At 38.7% G+C, this 21,399-nt stretch overlaps 1 protein-coding gene across 4 annotated transcripts in view; it reads left to right on the top strand.

Moving 5' to 3' along the window:
- The window catches only part of LOC115216830 (serine/threonine-protein phosphatase 6 regulatory ankyrin repeat subunit A), a 174,016-nt gene that overhangs the window by 41,460 nt on the left and 111,157 nt on the right, over positions 1–21,399 (top strand). For all 4 annotated transcript variants that reach the window (XM_036506750.1, XM_036506751.1, XM_029786418.2 and 1 more), the window contains exons 2-4: positions 14,262–14,345; positions 18,071–18,220; positions 19,381–19,581. In XM_036506750.1, coding sequence (XP_036362643.1) covers positions 14,262–14,345; positions 18,071–18,220; positions 19,381–19,581 — 435 coding nt within the window. The remainder of the gene's footprint in view (positions 1–14,261; positions 14,346–18,070; positions 18,221–19,380; positions 19,582–21,399) is intronic.

Consider the following 21,399-nt stretch of genomic DNA (forward strand, 5'->3'; position numbering starts at 1 on the left):
CATGCATACTTAGAGACACGCCCACAAAATTAAAAAAAAAAGAAGAAAGCAATAAAATCATGATAATCAGGTACCCTAATATCAGATACAGTAGGGTATTAAACTGAGTACTTTGAAGCATTTAGTTATCCTGAAGTCCTGGGTTCAAATCTTGCCTTGGTCAATTTCAACAGTTTTGTCTTTCTGGGGTTGATGAAATATATGTACTGGTTTCTATATCAATGCACTACACCACCACCCCTACCTCCACTTCCTGCAAAATTTGAGGCCTTGTGGGTAATTTTAGAAATAACAAGGTATGGCTGTATGGTTAAGAATCTCACTTTGTAACATGGTCTCCACTGCATTGCACCTTGGGCCAAGTATCTTCTAGTATATATAGCTCCACGCTGACCATTGCCTTCAGTGAATTTGGTAAATAGAAACTGTACGGTAGCCTTGTCATGTATGTATGTGTGTATCTTTTTGTGCCTGTATTCCCCCACCCCCCTGCTTGGTAACCAGTGTTGTGCACAAGTCCAGGCAAGGTTGTTTTGTGGCAGACCAGCAGTTACCCACACATACTAAACTGACCTCTCTGCATCACTGATGTTGTCCAAGGAAAGGCAAAGGCCAATATAGCTTGGCATCAGTGACATTGCAACTCAATTCTACAGCTGAGTGAATTGGAGCAACATGAAATGGCCTCCAGACAGAATAAACCATGATCCTCAGACAGAAGGAACCTCCCTGTTGTTGTTTAGCCCCAGGTCATCCTCGATCTTATAAGCCTATGATCAGATGTGACTATTCCATTACATAGTGTAGGCAGGACTAGGTGCAGGCATGGCTGTGTGGTTAAGAGGCTTGCTTCCCAACCATTTGGTCTTGAGTTCTGTCTCACTTCATGACACCTTGGTCATGTGTCTTCTTTATGGCCTTGGCCCAATGAAAGTCTTACGAGTGGCTTTTTAAGAGGGAAACTGAAAGAAGCTTGTCATTTTATATATACAGCGGGGTATCACAAAAGGCCCGGTTGGAGGCCCAAACCCTCTGAGTTCTTTTATATGGCTTAGAAAAAACTGAAGAACCGCTGCAATAAGTGTATGAATCTGAGAGAGGAATATGTTGAATAAAATAATTAACTGATCCTTCTTAACTACACAGCCATGCCTTATTATTTCTAAAATTACTCATAGGGCCTCAAATTTTGCAGGAAGTCCGGGTAGGAGGCAGTGCAATGGATTGATGTAGACTCCAGCACATATTTCATCAACCCCAGAAAGACAAAAGTAATCTGATTTGAGGGCGATGTGGTTGCTATTTCCAGCATGCTGAGCAACATTTAGAGGCTCCTTTGGAGATGAGAGTGAAGTAGTCACTTAGATTACAAAGTGCAACAGTCACTCTTGAATTATGTGTCTGATATGGTAGGTTGTTATTGACACTTTGCACTTGCAGTGTCTTGTTCAACACTTACCACCACCACAGCCACAGCCTAAATTTTAACAGGTTATATTTATCCTACAAGGCTGTAACTGCAGTTAGCAGAAGTCCCTGGAGGGGAAATAACAGATGTTCATGTATAGGATGTGGTGTAAGAAAAAAAAACTGTTTGTTACTGCTACAGTGTTTTATAAAAGGAGGCATTAATGTCACAACTTCCTGATTATTTCTGGTGTGATTATATAGGTAGTGCATTTATCTATCTATCTATCTATCTATCTATCTATCTATCTATCTATCTATCTATCTATCTATCTATCTATCTATCTATATATATATATATATATATATATATATATATATATATATATACACACACACACAATGGTGCAAACATATATACACATGTAGATATATATACCCTCATATATTTATACATACTTACAATGAGACATGCAGATACTATATATGTAGCTAGACACCTATATACATATGTATAATGGTGCATACAGATATACAGATACTACATATAAGACTACACATGCACATTTTCTCTTCTCAGACAGTCATATGCAACATACATACCATTATACATATATATATATACACACACACATTATATATGCACATTCACACAACATGCCATTATATATAATATATATATATATACATACATACATGCATACAAACACGTACACTATATACTGTTATATATGTACATTTATAGACCACACAACATTTTATATGTGTATATATATATATATATATATATATATATATATATATGTGTGTGTGTGTGTGTGTATGCATATACACACCACCTCTTCACTTCCCTTTTACTCAAATACACCTCCTCTTCCTCCATTCACATATATGATCTTTATTAAGAATGAACAAATATTCTTTGACACACATCTGTGTGTGCGTGCGCGTGTGCACACACACACACACACTCTCTCTCTCTCTCTCTCTCTCCTATACATACCTCCACCCTATATCAGTCAGTAGTTCTCCTACTGCTGTGTTAGTGATAATACTTAAGACTCCCCCTACACCACCACCACCACTTTATCTTCCCCTTCACCGCTCACTGCACCACTTTATCCCCTCGCTACTGCTCCCTCTCTACACACTAGAAGTAGAATGACAACATTAAAAGATTAATCCTTCTTAATCTGATGTGATTACAGAATTAGGAATAGAATAGAGCAATGGTGTTGGTGGTAGTTACAGCAGTGGTAATGGTGTTGTTTGTTGTAGTGATAGTAGTAGCTGTCTTCTGCCTAAAATCCTGCTACTTGGGTAGTAATGCCTTACCCACAGTCTCACACAATGCATAAAATATGTCTTGTCCTTGTTCTTCACTTTTGACTAAGGAGAATTATGGTTGAACCTGACCCAGTGTAATACTGGTATTATGATTCATCAAGTGTTATTACTTAATATTGCAAAGTTAGTTCCAAGTAGGATTTGAGCCTGCTACTTTGCCAGCGTTCCTCCATCACTCCTCCACTACTTTTATATAAACTGCACCTTCAGTCTCTACCATACGTCATCACAAATGATGCACATGCAACATGTAGTCCTCTATATACTCTGTCCATGTTTCATTGCCATGCATCATAGCCTTACGCACACACTGCGTATAGTTCTGTATTAGTACCTATTTCTTTATTACCCACAAGGGGCTAAACACAGAGGGGACAAACAAGGACAGACATAGGTATTAAGTCGATTGCATCAACCCCAGTGCGTAACTGGTACTTAATTAATCGACTCCGAAAGGATGAAAGGAAAAGTCGACCTCGGCGGAATTTGAACTCAGAACGTAACGGCAGAGGGAATACGGCTACGCAATTCGTCCGACATGCTAACGTTTCTGCCAGCTCGCCGCCTTAGTACCATCACATATAGTCTGCCTGATGTACTGAGAAATGAGCTGTAATCAAGAGATACAAGGGGATGCTGAAAAGTTCCTAGTTTTCAGAGTATTGGAAAAGGCCTGGTTGGAGGTCGAACCTTTTGAGTGCTTTTACTGGGTTTAGAAAAACTGAAGGACTGCTGCTATAAATGTGTGAATCTTAGAGGAGAATATGTTGAATAAAATCATAATTAACTGATCTTCCTGTATTTTCTTTTGCCCAAAGCCAGGAACTTTCAGCACCCCCTTGTATACCATTTTCCCATCCCCATTACTACCCAATCACACAATCCGCACTAACCAGGCTGTTATGTCTAGCCCCAGGCCAGCTCTGCTCAGACTAGTGATTAAGTGCATCCTTACCATTAATATTGCCGTCTTTTATTTAGACACAGTATATCTAGGACTCTTTTACCCAATGTCTGTTGCCTTTTTGTTTTGCTACAACTCGGCTATGTCTATCCTGTCTCATGTGCAGGGACTACATTAAATCATTTTTTTTTTGTTTTTGTAAGATAGTAAGATGTGGTTAATGCAGATCTGCCTGTTACATTACAGTGGCTTCGTCATTGATAGGATGTAATTAAATGGGAGATATGGCTGTTAGAAGATAAAAACTCTGTCAGTGACTTATTTAATATGACCTGTGTCAAGCCAGGTAACAGAATTTATCTTCTACTTCCAACAAACAATTCCTGCAAGTCTGGCTGCTAATACTTTGTCTGTACCACTCCAACCTTTTTTCTTTTCTTTTCTTTACCACCATGAACCAGTTTCATGCAAGGTTATTTTTCCATGGAGTGGGCGATCATGTGCATAATAAAGCACAATAAAGTATATATTTATTACTTATATAATATATTTATTACTTATATAATACATATTACATACACACACGCATGTAATGCAAAAATACCCTGCAAACTGTGATAGTCAAAAGAATAGAAATATAATTCTAAAATGTATTCTTTCTGTGCGATCCTGTGGTTGGTAACCCCCTACTATAAGTAACTCCAGTCCACCTGGCGTATTGCCCAAAGTTTTGTCAACCATGACGTTCTAACAGAGATTTTACTGAATGTTTATGGTACCACTCTTTGGAGAGATTATACAGCATTGTGCTCCACTTCCACACAGCTTTAATGCCCAATGTCTTGTCTAATGAGCTACTTCCTTGACCTCCACAAGCTATTAACCCTTTCGTTACCAACTCGGCTCTGGCTCTGAGTACAAATGTCTTGTTTTCATAAGTTTTGAATTAAAATCTTCCACCAAACCTTAGTCACAATTTATGTTCCTAACACTAGCTGAATGATAACTAAGTTATTTTACTAAATTCTTTGTTATATTTAAAGTAATTGAAAGAAATACAGAGCATCTCCAAATAAATACAGTGAAGAAAGGGTTAATGAGTCACTCGGTGGTGTATGCATGTATGTAGTGTGTATAATTCAGGTAAATTTAGTATCTATAAATATATATACATTTCCGAAACTTGGAAATATATGCACATGAAAATATACACATGCATTAAAAACATACACTCACCCACATGTATCACATACACCTTTGGATCTCAACAGGGTCCATGTAAGATTTTATTGTTACAAGTTATGTGCAATTGATTGGTTATACCTCTACTATACTCAAAATAGGTCATTAGTTAATTGTATTATTCCCTATGATGTTTAATTGGTGGCACATAAAAAGCACCAACCGATCGTGGCTGTTTCCAGCCTCCTCTGGCCCCTGTGCCAGTGGCATGTAAAAAGCATCCACTACACTCACAGAGTGGTTGGCGTTAGGACGAGCATCCAGCTGTAGAAACACTGCCAGATCAGACTGGAGCCTGGAGCAGCCTCCTGGCTTCCCAGACTCTGGTCGAACTAGCATGGAAAACGGATGTTAAACGATGATGATGATGAAGGTATAATAGGATTTTTTTAACCCTTTAGTATTTAAACCGGCCATATCCGGCCAAAATATTTAATCTGTTTTATGTTCAAACTGACCAGATCCAGGCTCTCACACCTACCCTACAATGTTATTCTACATTAAGTAGTTACACCATCAAGATCTTGAAGATATGGGATAATGCATGATCAATTCAAGTCAATGTGAATCAATAGGCATTATGTTTGATTGAATAATCTGAACACTAAAGGATTAAACATTGAATGGTTATGAGGGTTCACCCAAGTAAAATAGGAACCATAGGTAAAAAGGGTTCAGAATCACTGAGCCATACACTAGTAACACAGATAGCAACATAAACATATATACCATACATGTCAATGCACACACATTCACATACATATGTGTAAATAGTCAAATATTTACACATGCACACATATTAGTTGTGTGTGTGTATCGCATATCAATGTAAGACATACAGATATGTACACACAGAAACACATGTATGTAAACGCCCAATTAATGTGTACACATGTATGTACATATATAACACCTCAATACAGACACGTACACAAGTGTGTACCTACACACACGCACATGTACACACAAATACACAGGTACATCGGCATGAACACACATACACACATGCGTATTCACCAACCCGCACACTCATGCACATACACAAACGCACACATGGCACCAATGACTCAGTGAGAGATGAGTGGACACTTAATGGACGGAAATGGTTCACGACATCCTTTACAGTTGCCTAGGTGACGCATGTAAGGTCATCTGCACTGGTTAGGTCTCTGAACATAGAGATCCCAAGTTCAATATCTCTTCACAGCAGTGTGACAACATCCATAAGGAAGTCACACTTTGTATATAACAAGGTTTCTTCCTAGTGCTGTTTCCTCTTGTATCGGAAGGTCGTGTGTATACTGGTTTGTAAACCAATATGTATAAATTATATAATAATGTATATATATATATATATATATCTTTCTACTTGTTTCAGTCTTAGACCATGACCATGCTGGGGCAACACCATAAAAAATACTTAATCAAATGAATGAACCCCAGTACTTTTTTTACTTGTTCTGTTGACTCTTTTGCTGAACCACTAAGTTATAGGAACATAAACACACCAACACCTGTTGCCAAGCAGTGGTGGTGGATCATACACGTGCATGCACACACGACAGGCTTCTTTAGTTTCCGTCTACCAAATTCACTCACAAGGCTTTGGTTGGCCTGAGGCTATAGTAGAAGATACTTGGCCAAGGTGCCATGCAGTGGGACAGAACCCAGAACCATGTGGTTAGGAAGCAAGCATCTTACCACACAGCCATGCCTCTGCATATATGCATATGGTTATTGACAATTTTGTCTTTTTTTCGGCATATTTGGCATTGGAATCTTTTCTTTTGCCCTTATTTTGTAAACTATTTATAAATTTAACCTTTAAAGGTATTTTTTGATATGCTGGCCATTGATAAAATTTTTTTTCTAGAAAAAATTTTATCCTACATTAGTAATATATATATATATTATATATATATATATATATATATACTAATGTAGGATAAAATTTTTTAGAGAAAAAAAATTTTATCAAATTTTATATATATATTTATATATAGGCGCAGGAGTGGCTGTGTGGTAAGTAGCTTGCTAACCAACCACACGGTTGCGGGTTCAGTCCCACTGCGTGGCATCTTGGGCAAGTGTCTTCTGCTATAGCCCCGGGCCGACCAATGCCTTGTGAGTGGATTTGGTAGACGGAAACTGAAAGAAGCCTGTCGTATATATGTATATATATATGTATGCATGTGTTTGTGTGTCTGTGTTTGTCCCTCTAGCATTGCTTGACAACCGATGCTGGTGTGTTTAGGTCCCCGTCACTTAGCGGTTCGGCAAAAAGAGACCGATAGAATAAGTACTAAAAGGTGGTGCTCCAGCATGGCCGCAGTCAAATGACTGAAACAAGTAAAAGAGTAAAAGAGAGTATATGTTAAAGGTTATATTATGTTGGAGTATAGTAGAGAAATATTGACTGTCAAAGTGATTTTTTGAAAATTAATATAATGAACGTACAATATGAAGTAAGAACGTGTTGAATCTAAGTTTGTTTTCTCTGTCTTTCTCTCGTGTGTATGTGTCTGTGTGCACATACAATAGTTTCTCATTTTCTGGGTATGTATATGTCTGTGTCCAGTGTATGTTTGTGTTTATATAATGTGTGTGTTTGCATATACTTTCTTTAGTTTCTGTGTGTTTTTGTATGTAATTTGTGTACATGTGTATGTATTTGTATCTGTTTATACTTTGCATGCTAATGTGTGTGTGTGTGTGTGTGTGTGTGTGTGTGTGTATAGTTTGCATATGAATGTATTGTATGTGTACATGTGAATGCAAGTGTGTTTGTGTGTCCGTCCCCCCTCTGTGATTATCGTCAAGTGTATGATGTCGATGATAATGATGATGGTTCTACTTAAAGATACAGTATGTATAAAGTCTATTGCCTTAATCAGGAGATTAAAAGACAAGGTCAGCTCATAGTGGTCCAACTTAAAGGTCAACCTACCTCCCTGTCTAAAAACAAGGTGTGGTACTTTTTGCTATTGTTAAACTGCTGTTACTACCACAACCATCTCTCAACCAACTCTACTAATATTATTGACTACTTCCTCCACTACAGCCCAAAACAGCTTGTACATCAATGATTTTCTAATTTTGTAGTTCACTATTACACCTCACAGTAAGAGTTTAAATAGTAAAAAAGTATGTTTCAAAGTTTAAAATTTAGTAAAAATATGGAAAATGTTTTTTCTTAGCCATCTATGTATCATATTTTAATGTAAATATGTCACTGAAAAGTAAATTTACTGCAGTATTTGTCCAGATATAATACTTATGGACGTGGTGTGTTTAAAAATGATATATATATATATACAATGGAGATGAAAATTGTTGCAGCTGCGACTAGTGAGAACACCGGATGCATCTTGGCCTTGTTGGCCCTTGTCAGTGGTATATTCACAATCAATAGCATACTCAGATGAAATTTGTTGCCACAAATATAGAGGAAAACAGTGTAAAACATTCACTGGTGTCACAAATAACCACCCAGCTGAATAAAAATATGTTACATACAATAGAATCAATATTAAATTAAGGTAGCCATCTATGTATCATACTTAATGTAGGCGTGGCTGTGTGGTAAGAAGCTTGCTTCCCAACCACATGGTACCGGGTTCAGTCCTACTGTGTGGCACCTTGGGCAAGTGTCTTCTACTATAGCCCCGGGCCAACCAAAGCCTTATCAGTGTATTTGGTAGATGAAAACTGAAAGAAGCCTGTCGTATTGATATATATATATATATATATATATATATATATATATGTACGTATGTCTATATATTTGTGTGTCTGTGTTCGTCCCTCCAACAGTGCTTGACAACCGATTTTGGTGTGTTTACATCCCTGTAACTTAGCAGTTCAGCTAAAGAGACCAATAGAATAAGTACTAGGCTTAGAAAGAATAAGTCCTGGGGTCAATTTGTTTGAGTAAAGGCAGTGCTCCAGCATGGCTGCAGTCAAATGACTGAAACCAATAAAAGAACGTAAATACATTGTTGAAAGGCAAATTTACTGTGGTATTCATCCAGAGATAATATCTCTTATGGATAACTGATACTCGGTTACGACAACAAGGGTTCCAGTTGATCTGATCAATGGAACAGCCTGCTCATGAAATTAATGCATAAGTGGCTGAGCACTCCACAGACACATGTACCCTTACTGTAGTTCTCTGGGAGAGCCAGCGTGACACTGAGTGTGACATAGCTGGCCCTTTGAAATACAGTTACTATTCATTTTTGCCAGCTGAATGGACTGGAGCAATGTGAAATAAAGTGTCTTACTCAAGGACACAATGCATTGTTGGGAACTGAACTTCTAATCTTAAAATTGTGAGCCAAATACCCTAATCACCAAGCCACTGCCTTCATTCTTATAGATGTGGTGTGTTTAAAAACAAAATGTATTGGAAGAAGAGGAAAATCGCCCCAGTGGCTGCTAGCGAGAATGTCAGTTGCATTTGAGCCTCATTGGGCCTTGTCAATGGCATCTACTCACAGCCAACAGCATGCTAAGACAAGATTTGTTGCCACTGATAGATTAGAAAACAGTGAGAAAAATTCCTGGTATTGTGAGTAGCTGCCTGGCTGAAATCCATTATGTGCAGTAGATGCAGTGTTGAATTAAAATAGCAATCTATAGGTGCAGGCATGGTTATGTGGTAAGAGGTTTGTTTTCCAATAACATGGTTCTGGGTTCAATTCCACTACGTGACACTTTGAGCAAGTGTCTCCTGTTATAACCTTAGGGCTGGCTAAAGTCTTATGAGTAGATTTGGTAGACGGAAACTGAAAGAAGCCCATCATATGTATGTGTGTGTCTTTGTCTCCGTGTTTGTTCCTCCACAGTCATTTGATGTTGGTGTGTTTACATCCCTGTAACTTAAAAGTTTAGCAAAATCAGCGATAGAATAAGAAAAAAGAAAAAAATACTGGGGTCGATTCATTTGAATAAAATTCTTCAAGGTGGCGCCTCAAAACTGATGATTAAAACAAGTAAAAGATAAATATCATAATGTAAATACCTTGTTTAAAGGCAAATTTACTGTGATATCTTTTTGGAGATAACATCTCTTATGCATGTGCTATGTTCAAAAAACCACAATGTATAGTGGAGGGAAATGGAAAATGTCCCTGCAGTGACTAGCAGGAATGCCAGGTTTCTTTTACTTGGGATCTAGAGCAGTGCTCCACAACCCTTTTTCACTTGCTGTACACTTGTTTTCAAAATTCGGCAGCACACTTGAACTAAAAATATAAATAAAAGTACAAGGAAAGAAATTATGTTCAGGTTACACTGTGGCACACCTAGCATTGTCTTGTGGCATACCAGTGTACCACAGCATAACACTGGTCTAGAGTAATGTACTCTGCTTATGGCCTTTGCAGGTATTCCTACACTGGTGAGATTGTCATTGATGTTCTCTCTTTAACCTTGTCAACAACTGCAGGGAAGAGATAAAATTGTGATTGCTAATAGAGGAATAAGTGGTATTGAACGGATTGTATAGTAATTCCATGGAATGGGACACCTATGTACAGGTGTTTGAATACTAATGATTTGGCATGGCTGGTTGGATATTCAACCTGTTTTGAGGAGAGTACGTTTTGGCATTAGAGGCACATATATGCAAAAATCATTATCATCATCGTTTAACGTCCGCTTTCCATGCTAGCATGGGTTGGACGATTTGACAGAGGACTGGCGAACCAGATGGCTGCACCAGACTCCAATCTGATCTGGCAGAGTTTCTACAGCTGGATGCCCTTCCTAATGCCAAACACTCCGAGAGTGTAGTGGGTGCTTTTACGTGCCACTGGTACGAGGGCCAGTCAGGCGGTACTGGCAATGGTCACGCTCAAATGGTGCTATTTATGTGCCACCTGCACAGGAGCTAGTCCAGCAGCACTGTCAACGACCTCGCTCGAATATTTTTTCACGTGCCATCAGCACAAGTGCTAGTAAGGCGACGCAGGTAACAATCACGCTTGAATGGTACTTTTAATGTGCCATCGGCACGGAAGCCAGCTTGTATATATGCAAAATATATTCAGATAAATGGAGAAAGAGATATTACAATCTTGCAACAAGTGTCGCTGGCCATTCTGTAGCAATGCCATTGCAATCATGTCTGCAGGGCATGACTGAAGATGTCAATTGTTCTAGGGTGTACAACTTGTTACTACTAACCACCCCCCGCCTTTTTTTTCATTTTCTTTGTTTCCTTGTAATTAAATTGTTATTCAATCTCTAAATAAAATTTATTAATCAAGCCTAATTGATGGAAACACCATCCCTCTCCTTGTACACGTAGAGAGCAATATGCTAACTTAACATAAACAGAGAGAGGTATTGCATATATAAATACTAGATGTTCACACAGAGAGGGAGAGAGAGAGAGAATAGGGGAAGCATTGATACATCTGATTTGAAATGAGTCAGTGCTGAATTGGTAACGCCAAATGGGCAGTGCCAAATGGGTAGTGCCAAAACGTCGGATACTCCTCAACTCCACAGCCCAGGTAGCATGACTTAAGTGTTCTTGTTGTTGTTGAAGTAGTGGTGAATGAATCATTGACAAAGCATTGCAAGCTTGTACAGTTATTAGTGAAGGAGAAAATAGAATTGTTTAGGATTCTTGTAATTCATACCCCGTCATGTATGATGAACAATGCAATGCAAGTGGCATGTTTGAATCATTTAGTTTCTAAACAATTCTAAACAATAGTTAGGTGAGCTATTGAAGAAGACTGTACATAATTGCTCAAAATGCAGGAAATAGTAATCAAGTCTCCCGTACATTGCAGGAAATAATAGTCAAATCTCTCTCAAATTGCAGTAAATAATAGTTAAATCTCCCTCGGATTGCAGGAAATAATAGTCAAAGTTCCCTCAGATGACACCATACAATTTTCAAAAATGACGCATTAGATAATGCAGTCCTAGACATATTATTCCTCAGCAGTAGCCTAGGGCTAAACTACTACCACTTAATGTTAACATTTAATACATGGATTATTATACTGCTAACTAGTTCACTCAGCTGAAGTAATGTGTTACAATGTATCGGCCTTTGCCTTTCCCTTGGATAACACTGGTGGCGTGGAGAGGGATCAGTGGCGTGTTCATTGCCAGTGTCGCCTAACTGGACCCCGTGCTGGTGGCACATAAAAATGCACCATTCGAGCGTGGTTGATGCCAGTGCCACCTGACTGGCTCTCATGTCAGTGGCATGTAAAAAGCACCATTCAAGCGTGGTTGATGCCAAAGCCACCTGACTGGCTCTTATGCTGGTGCCACATAAAAAGCACCATTCAAGCATGGTTGATGCCAGTACCACTTGACTGGCCCATGCTAGTGGCATGTAAAAAGCATCCACTACACTCTAAGAGTGGTTGGCGTTAGGAAGGACATCCAGCTGTAGAAACCTTGCCAGATCAGATTGGAGCCTGATGCAGCCTCCTGACTTGCCAGTCCTCAATCAAACCTCCAACCCATGCCAGCATGGAAAGCGGACCTTAAAAGATGATGATGTCATGTCATTTTGGATGTGATGTTGTTATTTAGCCTGACTGAGCAGATCTATGACCAAAGGCATCCCAGCTATGACCTTTTTCACTTTTTAAGATAGTAGCGTGTGGTTTGAGGGAAATTCAGCTGCTATTTCTTGTAGATCAGGCAGCCATTTACAGTCTTCTTTGCTGCTGCTGTTAGTGGTAGTTAAACTATTTCATAATCGTGTGATTGCATTTAACCTTGAGTTGACCAACAACAACGAGAATAAATACTGTATTATTTAAGAATTATTTTAGAGATAATCTTTTTTTTTTCTTTCAGGTAATAATCATGTCGATAGTGATGTTGGTGGTAATTGTGGTGGTCATGATGATGATGATGATGATCGTAGTGATGGTGTTGATGTCAATGATAATGATTGTTTTGATGATGATGTTGGTGATGATTGTGCAATTAGAAAGCACAGCAGTGTGTATCTTTTCCAATAGCATTATTGCGGACGACTGATGACCTTTGGCTTATTGATGAGGATGACGGACTGGGTCGGTGTAAGGATTGGGGAGAAGGTGTTGTTGTTGTTGGTAGTGGTGGTGGTGGTGATGGGGGACCTATTCTACAATCATTAAGTGCATGGCTGGATTTCTATAAATGTTAGACTTACACAAACACACGCGTGCACACATACACTCATTCTTCCTCTCATACCTCCATTCATGCTGCTGCTATATACTCCCACTTACTTACCTGTTCATACTCGCCCTATCAGCATGACATCAATACCGACATCATGAACATTGTACATTACACAGAGCAGCATATTCTGGCCTCCCATGTAGATAGGGATTTTCGCCCAGAGGATCTTTACATATACCCCTACCTCATTCAGTGCTTGTCCTTGCACCCAGTAACACCTTGTTAATGTGTTTGTATACATGTATGTATGTAATTAATTTGTATGTTCTAATAATGTAATCTTGCATGTATATATGTGTGTGTGTGTGTGTGTATATATATATATATATACATACATATGTTTGTGTGTAATTGTTATTTTAAGTAAATGTGCGTATATAAATATTTATGTAGTTTGTGTAATTTTGTGTGTGTGCACTTGCATGTGTGCATGAGTTTGTTGATGGAAAGTGATTTGGACTTGCTCCCTCTGTACAGCCAAACATCTTCCACCATCAAAGTTCTATTTAACCTTCTGCTGACCGCACAGCCTCCACCCCAACCTCCTACCCCATTGCCTCCCTTTCATGTTTTAATTCCATCTAGACTTTCTGTGCATGTATAAAGGGTGTTGGAGTTTGTGTGTGTGTGTTTGTAAAGTATCTTGGCAAACTGTCTTTCACTTCCGTTACTACCACCACCACCACTGGCTCTTCATCCCACCTTCACTGCATGCCTTAATCACCCCCTCACACACATATCGACACAGCCCCCCATCCGATTCCTTACTCCAGACCTCCACCCTCACCTATCTTACAGTGCATCCTTTCCATGTATTCCTGTATACTTGACCTGTACATATTCATGTAGTTTCCATTCACCACACTGTCTTCTTAACTCAGCCACCACTACCACCACATACAATCCGTCTTTATATTTCTTAAGAGTGGATGCTGGGTTATGCTGGTTTGTGACTAGATAGCAAAAAAAAAAAACAAAAATAGACCCTAAACCCCTCAAAAACCAAAACAAAAAAACAAACAAAACAATGAAGCTATCGGAAAAAACTACCGCTTCTGGCACCAGTAACTGTGTTGATGATGATGATGATTGTGATGATGTTATTTACGTCTACAAACCACCTGAACAACTGATGCTCTATATTTTGCAGCCACCCCTGGTGCAAGCCTGTTTTCACAAGAACCTCGACGAAGTCCGAACTCTCTTGCAGCAAAAGACTGAGGTTAATTTTCAGGTAAGTTGCCTCTTGTTTTCTTGTTGTTGTTATCATTGTTGTTTTTGGAACCTAAGATATAGAAGACTACATTAATCTGTGTGTCCTTCTTTGATCAGCCCCGATTCAGCAGAAATACAATCCTAGGACTTTCAGCTGGGACATCACTGTCTGTGTTCTCACTTATTTAAAGACATTAGGATATGATGTGAGGGTTATTTGGCTACTATTTATTGCAGATTCTGTGTTTACACATGAGGGCACATGGCCTAGTGTTTAGGGTGTTGCACTCACAATCGTGGGATCGTGGTTTCAGTTCCTAGACCAGGTGGTGCTTTGTGTTCTTCGAGCAAAACACTTCATCTCGCATTGCTCTGCGATCACTTTGACACCTGATGCGTGGCACACAGTGCACCTGTTTAGACAATGTCAATTTGATGGAGGGAGTGAGCTAAAACACAGCCCAAACATTTGATCACTATAAACAAATCATTTTGTGCAGGTCGTTCGGTAAAAGCTGAACCCTCATATGTCATCTTTGACAGGAGAGACCATCTGTGTTTACATGGAGATTTTCTTATTAACTGAACCTGTTTCATGTAACTGCTGTTCAACCCCAGGCGAGCCTTGACCCAGCAGACCTATGATCAAAGGTGTTCTAGCATTGGCCGACTTTTATCTCTTCGGGCATAACATGTCCAGGACTACCTTATCCAATGTTCCCTTAAAAAGAAAAAAAATGGTAATGTGCAATTTGAAGGTGATTTAACTGCTACTTCTAATGCATCAAGTAACCATGCAGATCAGTGGTTCTCAGAACCTTTTTTTGCCTATGGACCTCTTTGATTCCGATTTCACTCAGATGGACCCCCATAGCCATTTAATCATTAAAAAAATCCTATTTTATATCTATAATTAGGTATTAGGAATTGTATTAAAAAATTTTGTGCCTTGAAGTATAAGCAAATTATTGCACATAAATTTTAACAACAAAATTCTATAAGGACCTGCAAGGGCCGTATGGACTTTGGTTGAGACCCAATGATGCAAATACTTTCTTCCTGTTGAGTCATTGTTGTTATCCATTGTTAGGTAACCGGTTAAGCATCACCACTTGACCACATTTAGCTGACCCCAGGCTTTGAAGTCAGATCTCCAGTCTGGGGATAACTCCATCACTTCTTAGATCTGTTATGACCCCTAGCATTCCTAAGACTGGAGCTTGACTTGGTTTCCATGGTGTGTAAGTGACTGAGATTACAAGACTTTCTCCACTGGATGGGATGCCAGTTCATCACAGGGTTAACTTCCCAGTCATCACTGGAACTTATTTACACCTGAATGAACTGGAGCAACATGCAATGAAGTGTTTTGCTCATGAACACAATACACCATCTTGTCCAGGAATCAAAGCTAAGATCTTACAATTGTGAATGCAACCCTCTTATCCACTAGACCACATATTCACACATCCCTTCTTCTAACCAGTCTTGGAGTCCCTGAAAAGGATCATAGCTGCTATCCCTCTCCTGGTGGAAAAATTTGGAGGATAAACCTTACAACTCTGACCAGCACCATGTGCATAGACCTCTAAATGCGCCATGTGAATGGAGTATCTAGAAAACTCTGTCCCCTCCTTGGACTTTTATGATCATCTAAGCTATTATTTTAACTCTAGTTTCTGTACAGGCTTTCAATGGATGTAAGATAAATCACTCCTCCCCCTGGATGTGTTAACCATGACTACACTATCATAACCTACTTTTATATCTCTATAGTTTACAAAACATTGTTGTGTTTACAGCTCGGTGGTGCAGTAGCCATGGACGTAACACAGTGCCAAGGAAAGGATACAAACTTCTGACCTTTCAATTGATAATCCCCTATCCACTTGGTTGCTTACAATTTGTCAATCTGGACTAATGAGTTATGGGAGATTGTGGTGGTGGGGCATATTTTCAGTCTCTTATCTTTTTGGAAGTCATTTTTAGTTTTACAAAAAAAAATTTTAACATAAATGGGGTGGCCCAAAAGTAGGTCTATAGTTATTCAACTATCTCTTTCGCATTTATATATTAACAGTTTAGATCTTAATCATAAAAAAATATGAAACCATCATTCTAATTTTAATTTTTTCAAGCTCCCTTTTCAGGTTGTATGATAGAAATTTAAATGTAATAAAATGTTTTAAAAGAAAATTGAAGTGCCTACATGATAACTGTAAACCTACTTTTGGGCCACCCACCCTGTATATTGTACATTAGCTCAAACTGGAATTAAACTCGCAAAACTTTTTATTTTTCTATGCATTCTTCTAACACTTTTCACTGTTGTGGATATCTCATTGTCTCAGTCCCTAATGGTTTATCTAATAAAGGGTAAAATTAATTAATTTTACCAAGTAGTTCTGTATGTTAAAAGAACCATTATCGGTAACCTTATACAAAAATTCTATAATTATAAGCATAATTATAATTAGGGTTCAGCAAAATTGCTTCACCACATACCAAAATTTAGAAATAGCAGTTAAATAGCAGCCAGGTGGATTTGTTATTTTTCCCCTCTTTACCTGCAGGAGTTGAGAGTATTGCTGTCAGGGAGATATCTTATGATAGTGGAATAGTATTTAACTGCTATTTCTAAATTTCGGTAGGTGGTGAAGCAATTTTGCTGAAACCTAATTATAATTATTGTAATAATTATAGAATTTTTGTATATCTGTCTATCATATATAAAATGTGTGCAGGCACATGATTGCAAGGTTGTGGTTTCAATTCTCAGACTGACAGTGCATTGAGCTCTTGAGCCAAACATTTCATTTCACATTGCCCCAGTCCACTCATCTGTAAATGGATAAGCCTGCAATGAACTGGCATTCCACTGTCTGACTTGCTAGTTGGCTGGCGTGTTAATTCATTCAAAAGCTACAATGTGAGGAAGTGCATTGTGACCAGCAGTGTATAACATCTGATAGTCTGATTGATAATGAGATAGAACAATGTAGATAAACAGCATATGACACAGAAATCCAATTTGAATGCTTTTGGCTATCAAATTGTTCTTTGTTAATTACTGAATTGCATTTATAAATTATAAATCACTAATCAACAGACCCTCTTCATATTCCCTTCAGCATAACATAAACAGCAGCCACCTCTCCCTCAAATCACACTCTTCTCTTACATGCTATATATATATATATATATATATATATATATATATATATATATAGTACACCCATTACACTCATGGAAAGTGGTCAATAAATGATGATGATGATAATGCATAGGGATATTTAGTGTGTGAGCACACACACATATTAGTGTGTTATCATTTTTATGTCCACATTTCCAAGCTTGCATGGATCACTGATGCAGCTTTACTGCAGCTTGATGCTCTTCTGATCACCAACCGTCTCTAGCTATTTGGTACTCTGCCATTTTGGCTAACTGTAACCTCCTGTCATTGACCTGCTAGCTGGTCATTCAGTACTCTATTGTCTTAAACAGCCACCTCTACTATCCACTGACTTCTCGTCTACTCACCCAGTATCCTAAGAGCACAATGAACCCGGGGTCATTATTCCCCAAACCCTGTGGCCATTATCAACCCTTGTTATTATTAAAGTGTTGGTCTTTGTTTTGTTCCGATTTCTTTCTATTTAGAGATATATCTTTTACTTTTTATGTTTTAAAAATGAACTCATTTTGTAGTTGGTGTCTGTTTTCTTTTTTTATTTCTAACAGGATGCCGAGAAAAGAAGTCCGCTCCATGCTGCAGCTTTCTGCGGTGACCCAGAAATCACCGAGCTATTGCTCCAGAATGGGGCACGTGTCAACACAAAGGACAATCGATGGCTAACTCCTCTCCACAGAGCTTGCTGTTCGAAAAATGATGTAAGTATACTCTGATTTCTCACCTGCTCACACTTGGCTGTCACCTGGGTATGGTGACATCTTAGTACCCAAGGTACAGACCTTGCATATTGTTGGGTCTTCTCTGCTGGGTGCATTTTTGACTTTCATTGCTCCATCTACCAACACGAGCATGGCCTTGTGGTTAAGAAGTTTAGTCCACAGCCGTGTGGTTTTAGGTTGGATCCCACTGTGCAGCACCTACCAAACCAACCAGTACCCTAATTATTCTTTCTACTATAAGCACAAAGCCTGAAATTTTGTAGAAAGGAGTGTCATTGATTGCATTAACCCCAGTTGTACTTATTTTATCAACCTTGGAAAAATGAAAGGCAAAGCTGACTCTGGCAGAATTTGAACTTAAGATGTAAAGACTAATAATAAAAATAGTTTCAGATTTTAGCACAAAGCCAGCAAATTGATTCCATCAACCTCCATTACTTGACTGATACCTATTTTATTGATCTCGAAAGTATGAAAAGCAAATTTTGAACTCAATGTAAAAGGTTGGAAGAAATGCTGCTAAGCACTTACTCATATGTGCTAATGATTCAACCAGCTTGCCACCATCATAATAATAATAATAATCCTTTCTACTATAGGCACAAGGCCTGAAATTGGGGGTGGGGCAGAGACCAGTCAATTACATTGACCCCAGTGTTTTACTGGTACTTTATTTATCAACCCTGAAAGGATGAAAAGCAAAGTCAACTTCAATGGAATTTGAACTCAAAATGCAGCGACAGGCAAAATACCTATTTCTTTACTACCCACAAAGGTCTAAACACAGAGAGAACAAACAAGGACAGACAAACGGATTAAGTTGATTATATCAACCCCAGTGCGTAACTGGTACTTATGTAATTGACCCCGAAAGGATGAAAGGCAAAGTCGACCTCGGAATTTGAACTCAGAACGTAGCGACAGACGAAATACTGCTAAGCATTTCACCCAGCGTTCTAACGTTTCTGCCAGCTTGCCTGAAATTTTGCAGGAGAGAGCTAGTTGATGGCATTGACCCCAGTGCTTAACTGGTATTTATTTAATTGACCCCCAGAATAATAACAATTGCTACTTTTTTAAAACTTTGGCTTGCTTTTAATGTTCTATAGATCTATTCATTGTTCAAATTTGTTTTACAGGACGTCGTTGAGTGTCTTCTTAGACATCAGGCTGATGTTAATGCCCGAGATAAAAATTGGCAGACTCCTCTCCACGTTGCAGCTGCAAACAATGCCGTAAAATGTGCAGAATACTTGATTCCCATGTTAACCAATGTAAATGTGTCTGATCGTGCAGGGCGCACAAGTTTGCATCATGCAGCATTCAATGGACACATAAAGGTAAGCAAATAACACAACCACCACCACCACTACAAACAACAACAACAACAACAGTGTGTGCATCACAGTATGACAAGAACCCAGGTTTAACCCACACTTGCTAGATGGGATCTCCCTCTCTCTCTCTCTTAAACAGCTTCCACATTGGTGTGGACACAGGCATGCACTGGTTAAGAAATTTGTTTTACTGTCATCATGTCTTGGATTCACTCCCATTGTGTGGTATCTTGGACAAGTCTTTTACAAAATCCTTGTGTCAGCCCCACAAGTCTTGTCAGTGAAATTCATCATCATCAATTAATGTTCATTTTCTGTGCTAACATGGGCTGGACAGTTTAACAGGAGCTGGCAAGGCTAGAAATCAACCCAGGTTCCATAGTCTGTTTTGGCTGGGTTTCTACAGCTTCATGCTCTTTTTAATGCCAATCACAAGGTTAATTGTAGAGGCCCATCAAATAGATTCAAATAGATCGTACCTGTAATTCTAAAGTCCAGCCTTGTCACATATATTCCCACAGAAAAATCTGCAGTATTTTTGCCACATTATCAAGACCTAGAACCTCTCTGCTGACATTCTTGGATTGTTAGAAAACAAGATTGTGAGTGACACACACAGATAGTGATGACAAGGATGAGACAGGGAGGATCCTGGTAGCAGTGCATGGCTGTGGCATGAGACTGCAGTATTTGGCTAAGAATGGAAGTTGTGTCTGAGGCACCCCCAACCCTCAATCATGACAACGAACATATTCACACATGGATTCATTCATTTATGTTTGTGTGTGTATAAGTATCTGTTTATATATGTGTATGCATATATGTGTCCGTATGTCAATGTATGTATAAGTATGGTGTGTGTATATGTGTATGCATATGCATGTGTATTTCTTTCAGTGTATGTGTGTGTATAATAATAATGAAATTATTGTTTACAGTGCTCAGGTGCACCACAACTTGTCAAAAGTGCATATAAAACATATGTAGTAATGTACAAATGTCTGGAAAGTGAACAGTGTATGAATCAGATACATGCTTGCATGTGTATGGAGGGGAGAAAATCAGGTGTAGTGTTGGCGAATCAGGAAGCATGGAAGTATGGAAAGATGCAGTGCTCCGACCACTAACAACTGATGCCGGCAGTTTGTTCCATACTTCAGCAACTCTTGGCGTGAAAAAATGTTTCCAAAAGTCATGGGAGCTGTGCTGTTTTCTGACTTTGTAAACATATCCACAGGTGTTAGACAGGTGGAGTTTGAAAAGAGTTATTGTTAGTAAGATGGTTAATAATTTTATGGGTGTCTGCCAAGTCAGCTGCCAGATGTTGAAGTTTCAATGTATCCATGCCCAGGGAAGTAAGGCGTTCAGAATATGGAAAATGCCTGATGCAGGGTATTCTCTTGGTTGCATGTCGTTGAATGGTTTCCAGATGATTAATATCCTGGGCAAGATAGGGGTTCCAGACCGGTGATGCAAATTCCAGGTGAGGCCGCACCATAACCAAATAAAGCCTCAAATAGATAGCCGGAGAGCATGTATATGTGTATTTGTGTCAGTGTCTATGTATGTGTGTCTATGCTTATGTAATTCTGAGTCAATGTATACATATGTGTGTATTTGTGTGTGCATGCATATGTATGTGTATTTGTGTCAATGTATGTGTCTATGCATGAGTATATCTGTGTCAACATATATACATGCATGTATTTGTGTGTGCATATGTATTTGTGCCAATGTATGTGGATGGATGTATGTATGTATGTATATGGATGTATATATATGTATATCTAATGTTCCTTTGACCACATTTTCTCTCTTCTG

The sequence above is a fragment of the Octopus sinensis genome, linkage group LG10 (genome assembly GCF_006345805.1).
Source record: "Octopus sinensis linkage group LG10, ASM634580v1, whole genome shotgun sequence".
Classification (NCBI taxonomy): Eukaryota; Metazoa; Mollusca; class Cephalopoda; order Octopoda; family Octopodidae; genus Octopus; species Octopus sinensis.